This window comes from Cnephaeus nilssonii (genome assembly GCF_951640355.1).
Source record: "Cnephaeus nilssonii genome assembly, chromosome: 7".
NCBI lineage: Eukaryota > Metazoa > Chordata > Mammalia > Chiroptera > Vespertilionidae > Cnephaeus > Cnephaeus nilssonii.
In genome coordinates, this window is record NC_137078.1 from 16477963 (window position 1) to 16500806 (window position 22844).

General features: G+C 47.1%; 1 protein-coding gene across 1 annotated transcript in view; it reads right to left on the reverse strand.

The window, feature by feature from the left end:
* Positions 1–22844, reverse strand: part of TXNDC5 (thioredoxin domain containing 5) — a 36430-nt gene that overhangs the window by 4141 nt on the left and 9445 nt on the right. The window contains exons 3-8 of the mRNA XM_079776845.1: positions 22548–22653; positions 11259–11355; positions 6467–6582; positions 4443–4529; positions 3740–3883; positions 688–770 (exon numbers count right to left, since the gene is read on the reverse strand). Of these exons, the coding sequence (XP_079632971.1) occupies positions 688–770; positions 3740–3883; positions 4443–4529; positions 6467–6582; positions 11259–11355; positions 22548–22653 (633 nt within the window). The remainder of the gene's footprint in view (positions 1–687; positions 771–3739; positions 3884–4442; positions 4530–6466; positions 6583–11258; positions 11356–22547; positions 22654–22844) is intronic.

Here is a 22844-nt window from a genome sequence, read left to right on the forward strand (position 1 = left end):
TTCAGGGAAGTCCTGGACCTCTCGTCTTCCCGCCACGCAGGGGCCTTGGTCCCAAACCCGTGCACACAGTCCCCGTCTGCCTGGCCCCTGAGCACCGTGTGGCAGGAATGGCTCTAACTGATTTCAGCTGGGTTTCTCTATGATCTCTAAAAGAGAGGACTTGTGTCCATGCACATGAGCATGACCAATGGACACAGACTATCGGGAGTGGGGGCGGGGAAAGGTCAATGGGGGGGGAAAGGAGACATACGTAAAACTTTCAACAACAAAGAATTTAAAATAAATGAATGAATGAATAAATGAATAAATAAATAAATACATAAATAGACTAAGGAGCAGAAGTTTATCAAGATGTTCATGGGTTATGTAACCAAAACAAGCCATCTATTCGGCGAAGCGCGCAGGCACCACAACGTGAGTCCTATACGACCACCAGAGCTCTCCTCCATTATTATGTTTTCTGCCAAGCAGACCGAACTATAAAATAAATTAACCTAATTTTCCATACATGTTTATGAATACCACCCAACTGGAACATACCTGAACACAGGAGCATGAAGATAACATTTCCTTACTTCCTACGACAAGAGCCCCAGGATGAGCCTGGAGGGTTGGCTAATGAGCGGAAAAATACGAAGGGACTGAAGTGCACGAGGAAAAGTGGTTTCTAATGAAGGAGCCACTTACCATGGAGCATAAAACTTGATGAAGGTTATTCCTTCTGCAATGGTGTCATCGAAGTTATTTTCCGTGAGTGCCAGCACAGTGCCCTTCAGGGGTGGAAAAGCCACAGTGAAATACAGCACTTACAGCACAGGGGATAATGCTTTGGGATTGCAGAAAGACAAAGCAATAATTTTGAATGCTGTTATGCATACTCCAAGGTCACACAAAACTACCTACACAACTTGCATTTCACCAACGGCACAAAAGGGTAGAGCAGTGGCCTCTGAAGGGCAGAGGTTCATCACAGGTCCCGTGGGCCCTGAGCCCCCAAGACGCTTCGGGGAGGTGGCAGGACAGTGCAGCGCTCCTTGCCGCCCCTCCTCCCCCCCCCCCCCCCCGCCCGCTCCGTCCCCGTCCCGCCCCAGCCCAGCCCAGGGTGGGTGAGGGACAGCTGCTGTCCCCCGGGACTCGGGAGTATGGACCAGTTAGCTCTAGGCGGACAGGGCCTGAATCAGACTTCCCTGCCTCGGAGCCTCCCACACTGACCAGAGCGCAGACACCCCCTTATTGGGCCTCCTAAGGTCTGTACCCGTGGCACCTCTCACTGACTCGACACTCTCTATCACAGGGATGCATAAAAGTGACTTTCTCCATGTCATAGAGGGACCTTACAAAAAGTTACAAAAGCACAGGCAATGATGTGTTTTACATGTAACAGGCTTCTTTCCATTTTTAAATTCAAAGTAAATGTAAAAGTGGCTCCTCTGAGCTCTGGCTGCATGGTGCGGTCTGCTCCAAAGTGACTCTACCGTGACAGCTCTTTAGAGGACCACGTCTCGTGTTTCTCCAAAAATACATCTGCGATTCTCTCAGGAGAGCAAGAACACGGGTGATTTATCATGTGGCTAAAGGTACCAGGGCTGCGCCGCTTGAGTCTGGCATCAAGTGAGTCTGCCGGTGACGGGAGGCGCCGAGTGCCAGGGGCATTGTAGAACACTGCCATCTTTCTTTATGTCCAGAAACAGGACGCCACACTCGCTGAAAGGCCCGCTTAATGGTGGAAAACTTCATTATAAATAGAAACCGCTCTGTGTTTGATGAAAACATCCATAGTATATAATTATACTCAATTTGGGATGACCTTTCTAACCACCATGAGACACACTCCTCTAACATATGTGGTCATAACAACTACAAAGTCATCTGTTTACTTCTTAACCCAAAACTTCAACTTCTAACTAACACCCAACCTGCAAGAGTCCAACTAAGGGATGGGCTGTGGGGACGAAGAGGCCTTTCTCCCCAGCCCTGAGGGGATCGGTAGGGGTTTCCGCTGGTTTTTTCAATTCCAAACATCTGGGGCCCAGGGACAGGTGCTCCAGCGCACCGTGACCTCTGCTGCAAATGCTGAGGGCTGGAGGGTTCCCGGGAGCGTCCGGGCACATCTGGCTCACTGCCCTCTCCCCGGGAGCGCGGGCACCCGCCCTTCCTTTGCCCCGTGTCCCGGCGTCCCAGGTAAGACCTGGCACGCTATGAAGTATAGTCGTGTGAACTGAAGTAGCAACATTAAGTGTTCTGCTTCGGAAATACGTTGACAGACAGGCCTTGTGGCTCTTAGCTAGGAAATCCAAGCATTGTTTTCCTGAAAACACATTATTTTGAGTCCCCTTAAATCTCATTCTAACCCATGACTGCAGCAATAGCTTCTACCTAAAGCTCCAGACACATACATGTAGTGTGGACAGCCTGCTTTAGCTCCAGACTGATACACTGTCCACAGTTATCAGCACACAGCCTTGAAAATCGACACCTTGAAAACTGATGGCATTTCCACCCTCCCCAAGCTGCCGTCCCCCCCCCCCCCCCCCCCCCCCCCCCGCCAAAGCCCCTTGCTTGTGCTCGGTGCCATCGTCCTCCGGCTATGCCAGGAATCTGCGGCAGCACAGACCCCACCGTCCTAACTGCTCAGAGCTGGAGTCCCTGTGCTGGCGGCACTCCTGCCCTCATCCCACTGTCGGCCTCAGTTTGGGGTCTCATCGTCTTTTATGACCTAATGCACCAGTTTTCCATCTCCTTCATACAAGCTGTTGCCAGTCATCTTTCTAAAACTCAAACCTTCCATTGGATCCCTATAAATAAAGCTCAAAATCCTTGGCTGGCCAACAAAGTCCTCTGCAACCCAGTTCTCCTCGACCCCCACTCTTTCCCTCTGCATCCTGCCCCGCACCCCTTGTCCCCCTCTTTACCTCGCCCTCCGGCCGAAGCGGGCCCTGCCCCATGATGCCCGCTGGCCCCAGCGCAGTGCTGCTGCTCACACTCCTCCTCCACCAGGCATGCCCTCCCCCTCCTCTCCAGCAAACACCCTTCACCTGTCACCTCTCCGGTGACATTTCTTGCCTACCGGCCCCTCCTCTCACGCAGTGACGGGCCAGCCCTGCACACTATCAGAGCCCTCCGACACCTGCATGCATGTGCTCTCGTGCGTCGCCCACTAGACCCACGGTCGGCACAGGCAGCAGCATGGCCTTGCTTTTGCCTCCTGGTGGCCCAGGACAGTGCCTGAAACATAACAAGGGCCTGATAATCACAGAACAAATGACTCTAAACCCTGAGAATGAAGATGCCCTCAGTGACTCAGAGACTGTCTAAGCAAATTAAATGTCCTCCAGCCACCTGCCTTCAATTCCAGCACACAGCTGTCCCGCTACCCAGCGTTCACGGTCTTTATAAGCCACAGGCTACAGTAAAATGCCTGCAGCACGTTGTGGAAATGAACAGAGAGAGGGCCCACGAGGCAGCAGACAAGCTTTCAGAGCGAATACCCTCAGGTACAGTGATAACTGAACCAAAGGGAGGAAGTTCCCAGAGATCTCGGCTCCATCTCGGGATTTTCCTCACATCCATGTTGCTGTTGGGCCCTTACAAACATGTAAACATAGTCAAAGAAAATGTTTCGTGTTGAAAAGTCAGCTGTAAACAACCATCTGAATGGCTCAGTACTGTCCTCAAATGTCCTGTGTCCCCAGCACCAGAGGAGAATGCCCACCGCGGGCGGTGCTGGGCGGGCACCCACCTTGTCGGCCTCGGGCTCTGCAGCACCCACGGGGGCTTCCGCGGGTGGGGTGGTCTCTGGGGTGCCGCGGTCTGCACTCCGGAGCTGCAATTCCACATACTCTCTCAGCGAGTCCAGGTCCCGCTTTCCCTTGTACTGGTCAACCTGTCCAGGGAAGGGCCACACAGAAACACGGCCGAGTTAGTACACTGAAGTACCTGAACCACTCAAACCTCCTGCGACCCCTCGCCCTCCTGGACCCGGCCGTCAGATGCCTTCCCCCGTTGTGTGAGCTGTGCGGTGCCTGCAGGCTCGGATCTAAAGGGAGAGCACGGATTGTAAACCGAGGGGTTGGCTCGGTGAGAGCTTTACAGCCCTTCCCTCTGCAGGGCTACGAAGCACAGCCTGGCTGCCGCCGCAGGCGCTCTGAGAGGCTGCCCCTCAGCCGGGACGGGGACGGGAACCTTACCGAGAGGGCACGTGAACCCTGCTCAGAGGTCACGGCCAGAGCTCGGTTACCTAGGACGGTAATGAAAGGCTTCAAAACAGAATAACAACTGGCAGTGTTTCTCCACTACCCAAATCTTATCAGTTAAGAGAAAGGCATTTTTGTTCCATTACACGTATCCTTTCAACTGGTGCCCAAACCGTCCGTTCTGGGAATTCGCGTTCCGATTAAGCACCCGGCAGCCCAGCCCACTGTGGCCAAGACCCAAAGACGCACCTTTTTGCCGTCCTGGAACCAGAGGAGCGTGGGATAGCCTCGGACCTGGTTCCCGGAGCAGAGCTCGTGGTGCTGCGTGCAGTCCACCTGCAAGGCAAGGCCACCGTCCAGTCAGCACCCGTGAGCCCTCCTGGCAACAATGACTATGGCACTCGGGAGTTACTTTAAAAAGAAAACTTCTCACGCCCCTGACCTGCAGCACCTGGGCCAGCAGGCAGCAGTGTCTGCGGCCTTCCCTGCAGACGCGGCCCAAAGACACCGAGCCCAGGGAGCAGGAGACATGAGACATTCACTTTAGAGACAGGAGTGATGTTGCTCACTGAAAATGACATTTTAGAAAGCAATACCTCGAGCAGGTTAATCAGTGGAGAGGGGCAGCCTGGCCTGGCGTCGGTGACGGACACCCACCAGTCACAATGCCAGCCGGCTCCTACTTTCATTCTCACTTCAAACTTACAGAGTTTTAAAATTAAGAAGGAACAAGCAGTCAATTGCAAATAGAAGTCCTTGGTATATGATGAAGATGAAACTGAAAAGATGTCCAATTAAGTTTAGACTATGTCCCTAATTCTATAAACTCAATTTACCAACTATCACAGCTCTTCAGTTTTTTTATTTCATTTAAATGTTTGTAAGATTCTCCTTTTCAACACTTTCACGAAACATTTTATCCTAAGTCACTCCTTTCGTTTCTACTGGCATTAAAACCAGCTTGTGGGACCAAGTTGCTCTTCACTGTGTCAATAAAGGCGGCTGGAAATGCTACGTTAACAGAGAACGGAAATCAGAGAGCAGTTAAAAGTGCTGGACTGAAGCACAGGACGCTGCAGACTGAAATCGGGCGGGGTGCATGCTCTGAGCCCAGTCTTACCCAGGCACACGTACGTCCAGGGATGAAGGACCACAGCACAGTCGCTTAGACTGTGTCTGCTCTCGTGGCATAAACTGAAAACAAAATAATCTCCCATCAAAGTTCACAAGACAAAGTCAGGATACCAGGCACAGGAAGACAGAGGACAAGAAGACTGCTTTATAGTGACTTCCAGGAAATGTTCAATAAATATAAAATCGCAATCACATCCAGATATGCTAGAACATATCATTGAAAGTGTTGCAGGCAACACTGAAAAATCCATTGAACTAACAACAACTACTACAATTTACTAGCCACTGCTCCATGCCAAGCACCGTGCTAAGCTCTTCGCTTCCATCCTCAGGACTATCGGTTAGACCTCATCTCAGTTTCACCGAGAGAAGAACGAGGTGTCAAGTTGCCCCGGTTGGCCAGCCAGGTCTATGTGATGTCCAAATGTATGCTTCTGACATCTCACCATGTCGAGCAGACTATCTTATTAACTACAGTTCCTGGACACCGCGTTACTTCTGTATACAAATGCCCTGGCAATGTAGACAATGAGATTTTTATTAGCAGAAACCCAGGCAGGGATGGTCTGCTGGGTGCCAGAGGACGGATAAGATTAAAAGTGCTTGATGGCGCAGAAGTGGCTAATATTTCGAGAAAATCCAGTTACACAGAAGTTGTTAGACATCACTCCTGGCTTCTCTGCGTAAAGTGGGAAAAGCTGGAAAGAGTTCCAGGCAGCAGAGCAGCTGGGCTCCCCACGGAGGGTCCCCGTGTGCCTGTGCGAGCTCGGAGGGTCCTCTAGGAAAGAGCTCTTGGGTGAGATCAAATGTGGACGGCGTCCAAGTACGTCCAGGGGACATTCTCTAAGGCGCTGCCCCTATCTTTGCAGAAAGGGCTCGGGGGCTGCCAATTCTGAATTGGCCATCGCTTCAAAATAAACAAAGGAGCCAAAGCCATAATTTATCTCTGGGCTGTGGAAAAGCCAGCACACTCGAAACCAGGCTGCCATCTGTGAAGGTGAAATGAATTATCAAGTGGCACACTAAATGGAAATAATAAATCAAGTCTGCGACTTTGCACACAGAATGAATAATGGGCTCCTCTGCTAATTAATCCAGCCAAAGCGGTCTATTTCCCGTTTAATAAGGGCTTCACTTACCTTGCCAATCTTGACAGTTTCGGAATGTTCGAGGCCCAGGGCCAGCTGCTCCCAGGTCGGGGCCAGCGCTTTGCAGTGACCGCACCATGGAGCGAAGAACTTGATGAAGTGGTCGCCTTCCGTGGGAGCCGGGGCAGAGAGGGGAGAGGGAGTGAAATTTACATGACACCTAACCAGCGATGGAATGGAAGCCTCTCATCTTTGTCCTCTTGCCAAGCTCAGTCCAGGATGAACCGTTTAACTTGTAAAAAGTGACTCTCCATCAAAAATGTCTGCACCTACGAGTTCATAACGCCCGCAAAGCAAAAACTAATCTGTCATCTTTGGAAGACAATAGGGAACCAACTTATTATTTGAAAAACTGGAAATAAAGGGAAAGAATCAGGATTTACCCTATCGTGCATAACCAACTGATAAGCCAGGCAAGTTTCTCTTGGTAAAAAAATAAAGGCTAGCCCTAGTCCGTGGATCAGTGGTTAGAGCATCGGCCCTCAGACGGAAGGGTCTCGGGTTCGATTCCAGCAAGGGAATGTACCTCGGTTGCAGGCTCAATCCCAGGCCCTAGTCGGGATGTACATGGGAGACAATCAATTGATGTGTCTCTCTCACATCAATGTTTCTCTCTCTCTACCTCTCCCCCTCCCTTCCACTATCTCTGAAAAAAAAAAAAAAAATCAATGGAAAAACATCCTCGGGTGAGGATTAACGACAACAAAATGTAGAGAGGATGCTTGAATCAGAGCAGCAGCATTTGGTATCCAGAATAAATGAGCGTCTCTAGGCAGTAACTGTTAGGCTGCTGACATCACAGAGAGACTCAGCAGCTATGAAGTCTTGTCCAACCCCCCTAAAACATCAAACAGAAACTGCTAATGTCTGCTGAGCCAAGTAGCAGTTCACAGGGAATAGAGAGATCAGGGCCACACTGTGGGGAGACAGTCAGTGAAGGCCACACCGTAGGGGACAGTCAGTGAAGGCCACACTGTGGGGGCGAGTCAGTGAAGGTCACACCGTGGGGGACAGTCAGTGAAGGCCACACTGTGGGGGCGAGTCAGTGAAGGCCACACCGTGGGGTACAGTCAGTGAAGGCCACACTGTGGGGATACAGTCAGTGAAGGCCACACTGTGGGGGACAGTCAGTGAAGGCCACACTGTGGGGGACAGTCGGTGAAGGCCACACTGTGGGGGACAGTCGGTGAAGGCCACACTGGGGGCGAGTCAGTGAAGGCCACACTGGGGGCGAGTCAGTGAAGGCCACACTGTGGGGGACAGTCAGTGACGGCCACACTGTGGGGGGACAGTCAGTGAAGGCCACACCGTGGGGTACAGTCAGTGACGGGCACACTGTGGGGGACAGTCAGTGAAGGCCACACCGTGGGGGACAGTCAGTGAAGGCCACACTGTGGGGGCGAGTCAGTGAAGGTCACACCGTGGGGGACAGTCGGTGAAGGTCACACCGTGGGGGACAGTCGGTGAAGGCCACACCGTGGGGGACAGTCAGTGACGGCCACACCGTGGGGGACAGTCAGTGACGGCCACACCGTGGGGGACAGTCAGTGACGGCCACACTGTGGGGGACAGTCAGTGAAGGCCACACTGTGGGGATACAGTCAGTGAAGGTCACACTGTGGGGACAGTCAGTGAAGGCCACACCGTGGGGGACAGTCAGTGAAGGCCACACTGTGGGGGCGAGTCAGTGAAGGCCACACTGTGGGGGACAGTCAGTGAAGGCCACACTGTGGGGGACAGTCAGTGAAGGCCACACCGTGGGGTACAGTCAGTGAAGGCCACACTGTGGGGGACAGTCAGTGAAGGCCACACTGTGGGGGACAGTCAGTGAAGGCCACACCGTGGGGTACAGTCGGTGAAGGCCACACTGTGGGGGGCAGTCGGTGAAGGCCACACTGTGGGGGACAGTCAGTGAAGGCCACACTGTGGGGATACAGTCAGTGAAGGCCACACTGTGGGGGACAGTCGGTGAGGGCCACACTGTGGGGGACAGTCGGTGAAGGCCACACTGTGGGGGGCAGTCGGTGAAGGCCACACTGTGGGGGACAGTCAGTGACGGCCACACTGTGGGGATACAGTCAGTGAAGGTCACACTGTGGGGGACAGTCGGTGAGGGCCACACTGTGGGGGACAGTCAGTGAAGGCCACACTGTGGGGGACAGTCAGTGAAGGCCACACCGTGGGGTACAGTCAGTGAAGGCCACACTGTGGGGGACAGTCAGTGAAGGCCACATTGTGGGGGACAGTCAGTGAAGGTCACACCGTGGGGGACAGTCAGTGACGGCCACACTGTGGGGGACAGTCAGTGAAGGCCACACTGTGGGGGACAGTCAGTGAAGGCCACACTGTGGGGGACAGTCAGTGAAGGCCACACTGTGGGGGACAGTCAGTGAAGGCCACACTGTGGGGGACAGACAGTGAAGGCCACACTGTGGGGGACAGACAGTGAAGGCCACACTTTGGGGGACAGACAGTGAAGGCCACACCGTGGGGGACAGTCAGTGAAGGCCACACCGTGGGGGACAGTCAGTGAAGGCCACACCGTGGGGGACAGTCAGTGAAGGCCACACTGTGGGGGACAGTCAGTGAAGGCCACACTGTGGGGGACAGTCAGTGAAGGCCACACTGTGGGGGACAGTCAGTGAAGGCCACACTGTGGGGGACAGTCAGTGAAGGCCACACTGTGGGGGACAGTCAGTGAAGGCCACACTGTGGGGAGACAGTCAGGGGGCTGTGACTGGGATGGGGACAGCTAGGCTTATCTTGAACTGAACAATGGTTACAGGGTGACCATTTTATAACAATTCACTAAGCCTTACGTTTGTTTCCTGTATCTGTGTTTTACTTCACAATAAAGTAGGTTTAAAAATATGAGTATTACTCTCCTGACTAGAAGGAAAAAAACCAGGTCCTCAAACTTCATTCTTCAGACATGGAAGATTTTTTCCTAGGCTGTTCTACCTTGACCATCCTGGGGCCTCAACATGTCAGGCTGAGATCAAACTGAAATCGGGCTGCGGCCAGAGAGAAAATGAGCCGATGAATGCTAAACTGTGGCCTGGCCACCTCATCGCTCACAGCAGCGCCTCATCACTATGGCAATGATGCGTGTGAAGGAAATGGTGAAAAACTGGCTTCAAAAGATTAGCAAACGAGCTTCCAGACTGAACCCATCTCTCCAGACAGCTTTGGTGCTAACACTGTGTGGGGAGGCGGAGAGGACGTCCAGGGACCCAGTGGAGAGTCCCCGGGAAGGTGTAAGGCCGGAGGCTGGAGAGCCTCAGGCCAGCAGCACAGGCGGCATCCCCAAAGGCTGCCTGCAGTGACGGCTTGCAGGGGGAGGGGCCAGGGTGGCTGCGGGGAAAGGGTCTCCAACAAGGTGACTTGGGGAGCACATCCTGCAGGGAGCCCGAGCTGGTCTCAGGTTAAAGGGAACCCCCTGCAGGGAAACCCCTCGAAGCTGCACTGTCAGAGGGCTGGCACAAAGAGCCATCTCCAAGGAAAGGGGGAAACAGCTGAAGGCACCAGTTACTTCTGACCTTCAGTGGGTTGGGGGGAGCTTATTTGGCACTGAGTGGGGGGGCTGACTCCCCGCAGCATGAAGTCACCAGGCCAGATGCGATTTTAAGCCCCTGTCACAACATTTCCAACCCAGGCTTAGGGGAGGATTTCTCTCCATGGCAGCATTTGAGAATGGAGTTGGCGAGTCATTCACTGCTGAGCCAACTCTTCTGAAATGTGTGAAGAAAGGAGGACTTATATTACTAACATCAGAAACTGTACACAGATCATTTCCATATTTAGGAGACCACTTTCAAAAACAAGATGTGTCTAAGAAAAGATTTTAAGTGTGAAGAACTCTGATTCACATGTTATAATAGTTCCACTAAATAAACTGAATTCTAGTTTAAACAGATAAGAAAAAGTTGTGGGTTGTTTTTTTTTAAAAAACTGATCTTAGAGAGGGAGGGAGCGAGAGAGAAACATCAAAGTGAGAGAGATACATCATCGATCAGTTGCCTTCTGTACACCCCCCGATTGGGGATCGAACCCACAGCCTATGTATGCGCCCTGACCAGGGATCGAACCCAACCTTCCAGTGCAGGGGGCGATACGCCAACTAACTGAGCCTCCTGGTCAGGGCAGATAAGAGAGAGTTTTATTTCTGGCTCAGGTCAGTAAGTATATGATTAACGTGAATATAAACACACTTTCTTGTCCAAGGATGCACTGTCCGGCTAGTGTAGGAATTGTGTCACTCACAATCTGTGAGCTCCAAATTCCCTCACCTAAGGCTTTAGCTTAGCATTAAAGCTGGTTTAAGGACAGAGACCCAAGGAGGAATTTCCAAGGGGAAGAGCATTAAACAATGACGTTAATGGTCCCTGAAGAGAGAAATCCTTACTCTGCCCTCTGTACACCATGAGCATCTATAGACGCAAGCGGCGCACCTTCCCCACACGCCACACACGTCTACAGCCGCAAACCTCGCCTATCAACTCCGGTCGCCCAATTTTAAAATCAGACTTGTTAGTGACATCTCTGGGTTTGTAAAGAAAATTATGGTAACTTAAATTCACAACTATTCCAGCGCATACGGAGGAAATGGGGATGGTTTCCGTTTTGGACGCGTGGCAGTTCCCTGGTTAGTGTCCCAGATGCTGCTTTCTACGAGGCCTCAGGTGGCAAGGACAAGCCCAGCAAATGAAGGGGTAACAAACGGTCAGTGTTTCCGAGAGGTGTGCATCCCACCGTGACCGCCCACAAGATCCGCCCGCCATACCTTGTGCGACGTGCAGCTCAAAGTTGTTTGCTGAGAGCTCATACAGCCCCTGCTTGAGCTCAGGGGCCCTGGGCGGTTCTGGTTCTGGCTCTGGTGTCTAATAGGAAGAAACAAAAATATAATCACTGAGTTGTCTGTGAAGACTTAGTGAAAGCCATCGAGGAGGTGACTTGTGTCTGTCTAGAGCCTGCTGCAGATCTCCTTCCTGGCCACCCTGAGCCTGTATGGGATGCTGCTGTGTGGAGGGAGGCCAGCGCAGGACTGACTGTCAGATCTTCAGTCAGAAGCCCCTCGGGAAGCAGGTGACAGCCAAACCCACCCCAACCTGTCCTTTGCTCTCCCAAACCCAAGCAAACAGAGCAGACAGCCTGAAGGACTCTGCTCTGTTCTTTGAAATGGGATGTAAGACTTCACACAGAATACAAATGACATTTCTGACTGGCTGATCTGAAGGAAAGGGTACCTACAGGCACAAAGAGAACAAAATGGACAAAACTGAGAATGAAAAACCACGAGGAAAGAATGGACACTGATTCCCACAAACAATAAAAAAACAACAAAAACTGTGAAGAAGATAAAACTCTGAAGGGCTCGTAAAAGAGAAAAGTAGATGATGAGAAGGTAAACTGAGATGAATCCAAGCAACGAAGAGAAAACCAAGGGCAAACATGAGCTGTACTTTTAACTCACATGACTAAGTTTGGGACAGAAACACAACGAAGATACAAGAAATGGCTTTTTAAATTAAATTTATTGGGGTGACATTGATCATACAAATTTCAGGCGTGGGTTTCTATGTTATAAAATCTGTGTATTGCTTGTATGCCAACCACCCAAAGTCAAATCTTCTCCGTCAAGAAGTGGGTTTTTAAAAAAGACGCTTCTGCCCTGGCTGTCAGTTGGTTAGAGCGTAGTCCTGATATGCCAAGTTAGTGGGTTCAATCTCTGGTCAGGGCACATACAAGAATTAATCAATGAATACATAAAGAAGTGGAACAACAAATTGATGTTTCTCTCTCTAAAATCAATCAATGAAATTTTTTAAAAAAAGACACTTCTGCCAGCACCTGAGTAGACACCAAGGTGTACAGCTATGCAGTTACCCTAGTACTTACTACACAATTTTAAATTTGTCCATGTTTGAGGCCAGTATAGCTGTGATGAAGAAAAGATCACTGAAATACCATTTTGCTGTAGACACCGGGGTATTACTCAATTGTTATATGGCAGTTCATACTTCTATTAAAAAGAATACCCAAGTTAAGTCACTGAAAGCTTTAAAAGTGCTGACAGCTCAAAGGAGTCCAGAGCTGTAATTATAAACCTCATGAAGTTTTCCTTTCTGCTGCTGGTTTGTCAAAACTTCCAAGTGCTAAGTACCCACACAGAGGAGCCCAAGAGAAGGACGGTCCAGTGAACAGTCAGTGAGTCCAACAGGCAAAACGAAACACTCTGTATGCTGCTATAAGATGTTCAAAGGGCTTTCAGTATTAAAATGCTATTTATGGCACTAGAGGACACTACCCCTTCCTGTGCTCTGTGGCAGTCACCAGCACAGTCCTACAACAGAACACCACAGTAGGTCACAGAAATGGGTCCACTCTAGATTCTTTTTTTAAAATTTATTTATTTATTCTTTATTTTATTGTTTAAAGTATTACAGATAGTAAAGTGCATATGTCTCCTTTTTCTCCTATTGACCTCTCCCTGGCCTCCCCCCCCACCCCCGGCACATGCCCTCACCCCCCTAATGTCTGTGTCCATTCATTATGCTTATATGCATGCATACAAGTCATTTGGTTGATCTCTTACCCCCCATCCCCCAACCCTCCCATGCCTTCCTGTTGAAGTTTGACAGTCTGTTCGATGCTTCTTTGTCTCTGCATCTATTTTTGTTCATCAGTTTATGATGTCCATTATATTCCACAAATGAGTGAGATCATGTGATGTTTATCTTTCTCTGACTGGCTTATTTAACTTAGCATAATGCTCTCCTGTCCCATCCGTGCTGTTGAAAATGGTGAGAATTCCTTTTTTACAGCAGCACAATATTCCATTGTGTAGATGTACCACAGTTTTCTAATCCAGCGGTTACCAACCAGTGGTCTGTGGACCACTGGTTGTCCTTGAGGTCTGAAAAGTTGGCAACTGCTGTTCTAATCATCTGCTGATGGGCACTTAAGCTGTTTCCAAATCTTAGCTATGGTGAATGGTGCTGCTATGAACATAGAAGTGCAAATATCCTTTCTGACTGGTGTTTCTGTTTTCTTGGGATATATTCCTAGAAGTGAGATTACTGGGTCAAATGGAAATTCCATTTTTCATTTTTTGAGGAAACTCCATACTGTTTTCCATAGTGGCTGCACCAGTCTGCATTCCCACCAGCAGTGCACGAGGGTTCCTTTTTCTCCGCATCCTCGCCAACACTTGTCGTTTGTTGATTATAGCCATTCTGACAGGTGTGAGATGGTACCGCATTGTCGTTTTGATTTTCAGCTCTTGGATGATTAGTGACTTTGAGCATGTTTTCATATGTCTCTTGACCTTCTGTATGTCCTCTTTCGAAAAGTGTCTATTTAGGTCCTTTGCCCATTATTTGATTGGATTGTTTATCTTCCTTTTGTTAAGTTGTATGAGTTCCCTATAAATTTTGGAGAATAAACCCTTATCGGATATAACATTAGCAAATATGTTCTCCCATGCAGTGGGCTTTCTTAATTGTTTTATTGATGGTTTCTTTTGCTGATCAGAAGATTTTTATTTTGATGTAGTCTCATTTATTTTCTCCTTAGTTTCCATTGCCCTAGATGCTGTATTAGTAAAGATATTGCTACAACATATGTCTGCTATTTTGCTGCCTATGGATTCTTCTAAGATTTTTATGGTTTCTCGTCTTACGTTTAAGTCCTTTATCCATTTTGAGTTTATTTTTGTGTATGGTGTAAGTTGGTGATCTAGTTTCATATTTTTGCATGGATCTGTCCAATTTTCCCAACACCATTTATTGAAGAGACTGTCTTGACTCCATTGTATGCTCTTGCCTCCTTTGTCAAATATTGAGCCTAGTGGTTTGGGTCGATTTCTGGGTTCTCTGTTCTGTTCCATTGGTCTATAGGTCTGTTCTTGTGCCAGTACCAGGCAGTTTTGAGAACAATGGCTTTGTAATACAGCTTGATATCTGGTATTGTGACTCCTCCAACATTGTTCCTCTTTCTCAAGATTGCTGCAGCTTTTCGGGGTCTTTTTTTATTCCAGATGAATTTCTGGAGAGTTTGTTCTAGGTCTTTGAAATATGCTGTTGGTATTTTAATGGGGATTGCATTGAATGTATAGATTGCTTTGGGTAGTATGGACATTTTAATGAAGTTGATTCTACCAATCCATGAACACGGTATATTTCCATTTGTTTTTGTCTTCCTCTGTCGATTTTTTCAGTGTCCCGTAATTTTCTGAGTGCAGGTCCTTTACCTCCTTGGTTAAATTTATTCTTGGATATCTTAATTTTTTTGTTGCAGTGGTAAATGGGAATTTTTTTATTTTATTTTTAGTTTCTCTTTCTGTGAGTTCATTATTGGTGTATAAAAAGGCCATAGATTTCTGGGTGTTAATTTTGTATCCTGCTACATTGCCAAATTCATTTATTAGGTCTAGTAGTTTTTTGATGGAGTCTTTGGGGTTTTCTATGTATAGTATCGTGTCATCTGTAAATAAGGACAGTTTTACTTCTTTTCCAATTTGGATGCCTTTTATTTCTTCTTCTGGTCTGATTGCTATGGCTAGTACTTCTAGTACTATGTCAAACAGGAGGGTGAAAGTGGGCATCCTTGTCTTGTTCCTGTTCTTATGGGAAATGGGTTTAGTTTTTGCTCATTGAGTATGGTGTTGGCTGTAGGTTTGTCATATAGGGCTTTTATTATGTTGAGGTATGATCCCTCTATTCCCAATTTGCTGAGAGTTTTTAATCTGGAAAGGGTATTGGATTTTGTCAAATTCCTTTTCTGTATCAATTGATATGATTATGTGATTTTTGTCTTTCCATTTGTTTATGTGATGTATCACGTTCATTGATTTGGGGATATTGTACCTGCCTAGCATCCCTGGAATAAATCCCACTTAGTCATGGTGTATGAGCTTTCTAATGTAATGCTGGACCCGACTTGCTAGAATTTTGTTGAGGATTTTAGCATCTATGTTCATCAGGGATATTGGCCTGTAATTCTCTTTCTTCGTAGTGTCTTTATCTGGTTTTTGGATTAGGGTAATGCTGGCTTCATAGAAAGAAGTTGGAAATGTGCCTTCCTCTTAAATTTTTTGGAATAGTCTGAGAAGGATATATTTTAGTTCTTCTTTGAATGTTTGGTAAAACTCCTATGTAAAGCTATCTGGTCCGGGGCTTTTGTTTGCTGGGAGTTTTTTTTATCACTGTTTCAATTTCATCTGTAGTTATTGGCCTATTCAGGTTTTTTTTATTCTTCCTGATTGAGTTTTGGAAGCTTGTGTTTTTCTAGGAATATGTCCATTTCATCAAGGTTGTTCCGTTTGTTGGAGTTGTTCATATTTTTTTTTACAATCCTTTGTATGTCTATGGGGTCGGTTGTTACTTCACCTCTTTCATTTCTCATTTTGTTTATTTGGGTCCTCTCCCTTTGTTTCTTGGTGAGCCGGCTAGAGGTTCATCGATCTTATTTATCCTTTCAATGAACCAGCTCTTGGTTTCATTGATTTTTTGTATTGTTTTGTTTTTCCCCCTCTATGTCCTTTATATATGCTCTGATCTTTATTATTTCCTTCCTTCTGTTTACTCTGGGCTTTTCTTGTTGCTCTCTTTCTAATTCTTTAAGTTGCAGGGTTAGATAATTTACTGTCATTTTTTTCTTGTTTTTTGAGGTAGACCTTTAGAGCTATGAACTTCCCTCTCAGGACTGCTTTCACTGTGTCCCATAGATTTTAGATCGTTGTGTTTTCATTGTCATTTGTTTCCATAATGTTTTTTATTTCTTCTTTGATCTCTTTGGTCAGCCAATCATTGTTTAATAGCATGCTATTTAGCCTCCAAGTGTTTGATTTTTTTCATTGTTTTTATTGTAGTTGATTTCTAATTTTATGCCATTGTAATCTGAGAAGATGCGTGGTATGATTTCTATCTTCTTGAATTTGAAGAGACTTTGCCTGTGTCCTAATATGTGGTTTATCTTTGAAAATGTTTCATGTGCACTTGAGAAGTATGTATATTCTGTAGCTTCAGGGTGAAATGTTCTGAAGATGTGGATTAAGTCAATCTGTTCTAGTGAGTCATTTAGGATTGCTGTTTCTTTATTGATTTTTTTGTTAGAGCAGTGGTTGGCAAACTCATTAGTCAGCAGAGCCAAATATCAACAGTACAATGATTGAAATTTCTTTTGAGAGCCAAATTTTTTAAACTTAAACTTCTTCTAACGCCACTTCTTCAAAATAGACTCGCCCAGGCCATGGTATTTTGTGGAAGAGCCACACTCAAGGGGCCAAAGAGCCGCATGTGGCTCACAAGCTGTGGTTTGCCAACCACTGGGTTACAGGATTTACCCAGTGGTGATAGTGGGGTATTAAAGTCCCCTACTATGATTGTATTGCTGTCGATCTCTCCCTTGATATCTTCCAGAAGTCTTTTTATGTATTTGGTTGCTCCTATACTGGGTGCATATATGTTTACCAGAGTTATACCCTCTTGTTTAATTGCTCCCTTTAATATTATGAAGTGCCCCTCTTTATCTCTTGTTCTGGCCTTCACTTTGAGGTCTATTTTGTCAGATATAAATATTACTACTCCAGCTTTTTTTTCATTTCCATTTGCCTGAAAAATTATTTTCCATCCCTTCACTATCAGTCTGTGTGAGTCCTTTGTTCTGAGGTGGGTATCTTGTAGATAGCAAATATATGGGTCATGTTTTCTTACCCATTCAGCTATCCTATGTCTTTTGATTGGAGCATTTAATCCATTTACCTTCAAGGTTATTATTGATAGGCACTTATTAGTCGCCATTTTTATTCTTTATGCCTGTGTTCCTTCTCCCCTTTCTGTTTCTTCTATTTACAGCAGTCCCTTCAGCATTTCTTGCATTGCTGGCTTGGTAGTGATAAACTCCCTTAGCCCTTTTTTGTCTGTGAAGCTCCTAATTTCACCTTCAATTTTGAATGAGAGCCTTGCTGAGTATAGTATTCTTGGATTCATTCCCTTGCTTTGCATCACTTTGTATATTTCATTCCATTCCCTTCTGGCCTGATGAGTTTCTGTTGATAAAGCATTTGATAGTCTAATGTGAGATCCCTTGTAGGTAACTTTCTGTCTCTCTCTGGCAGCCTTTAAGATTCTGTCTTTGTCGTTGTTTGCCAATTTAATTATGATGTGTCTTGGTGTCTGTCTCTTTTGGGTTCATCTTATTTGGGACTCTATGTGCTTTTTGGACTTGTGTGGCTTTTTTCTTCCAAACATCAGGAAGTTTTCTGTTATTATTTCTTCAAACAGGTTTTCTATTCCTTGCTCTGCTTCCTCTCCTTCTGGCACCCCTATTATGCAGATGTTGGTTCATTTGGTGTTGTCCCAAAGCTCTCTTAGGCTCTCCTCCTGCTTTTTAAGTTTTCTTTCTAGTTGCTACTGTGTTCGTGTGTTTTTTTCTACCTTGTCTTCTAGCTTGCTGATGCAGTCCTCAGCTTCTACTACTCTACTGTTAAAGCATTCCATTGTATTCTTTATTGCAGCTATGTCATTCTTCATCTCCTCTTGATTCCTTTTCATGTTGGTGACATTATCATTCAGCTCCTTATAGTTCTCATAGAGTTGTGTGTATTTGTCTTCCAGACATTTAAGCACCCTTATAACCATTACTCTGAATTCTTTCTCTGTCCAGTTACTTGACTCCATTTCATTTAATTCTTTTTCTAGTGATTCCTTTTTCTTTCCTTTGGGGATTGTTTTGTTTTGTTTTGTCTTTCCATTTTTATTTTTTTTTGATGTACTGTTTTAATTGTTTCTATGTCTTAGATCTAACCGCTTTGCTATCCAGATTCTTTTGGGGGTGGTTCCATGTAGTTGGTGATTTTTGGGACCCAGTGGTGCAGTCTCTCAGATCCCCTGGGCTTGGTGATCTAGTGGAGCCCCCTACTTGTGCTATTTGGGTTCTTCTGATGTATTTGGGCTTTGAATGTTGATTTCTCATTCGTGGATGAAGTCTCGCCATGGATTGTCAGGAAATGTGACTCACCCCTGGTTTCATTGTGCAAGCTGTTGTGGATGTGATCGTGGTTCTGGCTCTTGTGAAAAGGGTTGCCTGAGGTCTCCCTGGTCTGTGTTCACTGTGATTTCCTGGAGTCCATGGCTTGGGAAGGGGTCTCGGAGCCTGAGGCTCAGGTACTGTGACTTTGGCCGGCGTTGTGTGACTCTTGCTGGGGGTGTCACTCTCCAATTCACTATGAGGTCCTGGAGCCCGTGACCGTGGGGAACAACTGTCCCGTAGTCTGCAGCTGAGGCAGTGGGACTCTGGCCCAAGTGATTTCTTTCTGCGAATTGCCAAGGGGGGTCCAGGAGCCAGCAGCTGGAGATGTGGGAGTCCCAGTGTCTGTGGCTTAAGCTGTGTGACCTTGTCCGGGGAGGCAAGTCCTCAGTAACTCACCAAGGTGTTCAGAAGCAGGTAGTCGCGAGGGGGAAGTCGTGGATCCTGCAGAGGGGGCCGTGGGCCCTTGGTTGGGGAGGCACGCACCCAGTGGCAGCTCACAGAGGGGCCCAGGAGCTGTCTGCCGGGGCTGTGTGCTTGTGGGGCCCACATGCTGGAGCAGTGCGATTGTGGTGTATTGTGGTGTCCAGACGCCGGCCACTGGGGAAGAGGACATCACAATTTCTGCTTCATGAGCTGTGCACCCTTGGTTGGGTACACACGTGCCCACCAGAGGCTTACAGAGTCACACAGGAGCTGTCTGCTGGGGCGGTGGGCTCAGGGGGCCTGCTTGCCGGAGCAATGTGACCATGGAGACCGGATGCTGGTAGCCAGGGAGGTGCAAGATCCACCTTCTGCTGCAGGAGCCCTCTGCTCGTGCCTTGCAGTGGTTCAGAGGCACCTGGGAGCTGCCTGCCAAGGCGGCAGGCTGCTGGGGCACCCGCATGCTTGAGCAACACAACCATGGCATCTGTGGGTCAGCATTCAGGGAAGGTGAAGTCCGAGTTTTGGCTACATGTGCCCTTGGTTGGATGCACGCGCACCTAGGGGCAGCTCCCAGAGGCACCAGGGAGCCGCCTGCCAGGGCAGGGAGTGAGAGGGCCCTGCGCGCGCTGGTTCGGCGTGACTGAGGTGTCCAGAGGTTGGCAGCCGGGGCAGGGAAGTCCCACTTACTGCTGCGGGAGCCGTGCACCCTTGGAGGTAGATGTCCTAAGGTCTGCAAGTCTGCGGGTACGGCAGCAGGATTTTGGCTGGAGTGGCTGCAGGGTCACGGGCAGTGTCCAAGGCCTGTCTGGGTGATGGTGATGATGAGTTCCTAGAGGATGCCATTCTCGCCTTCAATATGGCGTGGGCTCCATGCCCGAGCCCAGCAGCCCAGGTCATGCCTGCAGCGATGGCAAGGGCTCCCATCCAGGAGAGCCTGGTCTGCCAGCCCCTGATACTCCTGCAGGATCTAACTGTCCCTCACTCACACACACACCACACACATCCACACACTCCCCTTTCACCTGCTCACTCACTCACACCCTCTCGCTCCTGCCAGCCACCATCTTTTTTCCCACTCTAGATTCTTAAGAAAGTAATCTGCCAATATTGATCAAGAGCCATAAAAGTGGTCTTGCTTTTATTTATTTATTTTTTGTCTTGCTATTTGATGTCTGGGAATATATTCTAAACACATCCCTGAGTGGTAGAAAAAAATGTCCTTTATAAACAGGTTCCTTGCAGCATTTCTGATAACAGAAAATTATAAATAACTAAATATCCATTGTCATGATATGTGATCAGTATAAAGACAATATCACTATATAAGAACATCATTCATGAAATGAACTATGTTCATATGACTATAACTGTTTAATACAGATGTAAACACGGAAATGTAAAAATTGGGGTAGACTGTAAGAAATGGTAGGTTTTCTTCTCTTTGAGTTTCTTTAATATTGCCATACACTCATGGGGAAAAAAATCTAAATTTATCCTGTCTAAATATAAAAATGTATATATCTAGTTACATAAATATAAATATAGATAACTTTTTTAAAAGTTTTTGTTTATAATAAACAGCAAAGTTCAAATTGAAAAGGTTTTCAGATTGCAATATAAAGTTTGAATATATGAGCTTTTCTACAGTAAGGCTCAGTCATTGTTTCTAGCAATTGGCTGAGATCCCTGTTGCTCTGAGGTACTAAGATATGGCCAGTGGGTTACCTGTGGCTCTAGGGTGGTGATGGGTGGATTCCATGCACCGTGCCCTCCCACACTGAGACAAGACGCTGCTTCTCAGGACATCTACACCGAGCCTGGCCCTGGCCCCATGCACGGCCCTCCCAGCCCGCACATGGCTGTCCCCCATGAACGGGGCGCTCTCTGGCCCACAGATGAGCCTCTCTGCCCTCCTGATACTGGCTGCGGGTTTCTTAAACAACGTCAACATAGAAGACTGTGGGGTTTTGTGTGTGAAAAGTTTGTTTTAAAAGTTTTCTTGAAACTATTTGCTCCTCTTTAAAATTAGCTTCCTCCCATCAGAGAACATTTTCACAAAAGAAAACAATCTGAAGCTAAAATCTACATGAAAGTCGCACCTGGCTCACCCAGCTCTCTTGCCAAGATAGAGATGCAAATTACTCTCTGTGAGGTTTGTGGTTTCCCATGTTACTTAAGTTAGACAAGCCTCTGGTCAACTTATTCAATGCCACATTCCAGCGTTCTTCACCATATACTCATAGACTATGAGATGTGAGATACAGGTACACGTAGGAAGCACCAAAGTCCCCGGAGCCTCTGGGGACTGACAGTCGGCACCACACTCAAAGGGACACGTCATGAAGGACCATACAGACACCCTGGGAAATGACAGCAGTAGCAGCTGAGCCCCCCAAAGACTGGAATTGCACATGAGCACAACCAACCTTTAAATCTGTGAACACCTATCTGATACAATAAAGAAGTCTAAGTTAAGTGTTTAAATTGAAATTACATTCAAAGACTTCGGCTGCTCTTAAAATGTTTCGTCAGAAACATCCAGCACGGGAATACTGGCCACCTTTCCAGTCCCTCACCAATACAACACCACAGACCACCAAAGCCCCCAAGCCTCTGAGGACTGAGCAGTCAGCACCACACTCGAAGGGACACGTAAAGAATGACTTACAATCCACAATGACTCATAAAAAAGTTAAGACTCCCAACGTCAAAGAGGAGAGGATTGTAAATTTTTTAGTAAGTAACATTCTACACAGAGCGATGTCTTTAAAAAATAATCTCAGAAATCATCCAGTTTCCACAACTTCCTGATATTACCCTTAGTGTACAGAGGAAATTAAGACACTAAAAGTTTTAAGAGTATTAAGTTATGTTATCAGCAAGGCCAGGAGGGTCTTATGAACTGAGGGTTGAGAAGAAAAGGAAGGATTCACACTTTGGGATACTTGCTGAAGCGGGGGATGGGCACAGGGGACCATCTTCATTACACTCCTCATCACTCAGACATCATTCACTGGACCAGCGGTTTTCAGCCTTTTTCATCTCGTGGCACACATAGCTAACTACTGGGAGAGTCAGGTATTGCATGTTTTAAAGATTCTTGTGGCACACGGGTTGGACATCACAGCACTAGACTCTTCTTTCTACTTTTGTACATGTTTGAATATTTCCATAATAAAAAGTTTTTTAAAAGTTAATCTTTTCCACTTACATAAGGTACTTAGAGTTAAAATTATAGAGACAAAAAGTAGAATGGTGGTTGCCAGGGGCTGGGGGGAAGGGGGCTGGGGAGTTAGTGTTTAATTGTACAGCGTTTCTGTCTTAGAGATGAAGAGAGTTCTGGAGATGGAGGGTGGTGATTTTTGCACAACATTATGAATGTATTTAATGCCATTAAACTGTACACTTAAAACAGTGAAGATAGTACATTTTTTGTTGTGTTTTTTAACACAATAAAAAAACTGAGAAAGAAACAAAGTTAATTTTATATCAATGAGTCCTAAAAAAGTAAAAGGTAATCTCAAAATAGTTATCCTTAATTTTTCACCTAAACTGGCCTCTTTATTACCCCAAAATGTAGGAAGAAAGAGAGGGAGGGAGCTCTCTGTGCACTCACGGCAGGCTCCTCATTCAGTGTCTGCAGCATCCAGTTTTCCAGCGCCTGGAAGTCCCGGGGACCTTGGTATTTCACAGCTTCCTGGCCAGGCTTGAACAACTTCAAGCTGAAAGGGGAACAAAGGATTAGACAGAGCAGATTTTTAAAGCACTCCAAACTGCTCTGAGCAAAGAGCACCATCCTATCAGGGAGCAAGCTGGTTTAGTGAGGCGGCCAGGAAGTGAGTGATCAGTGGGCTGCAGCCAGGCAGTACCTGCCACTCTCTGATGAAACTTGCAAAGAAAAAAAATAATCTAG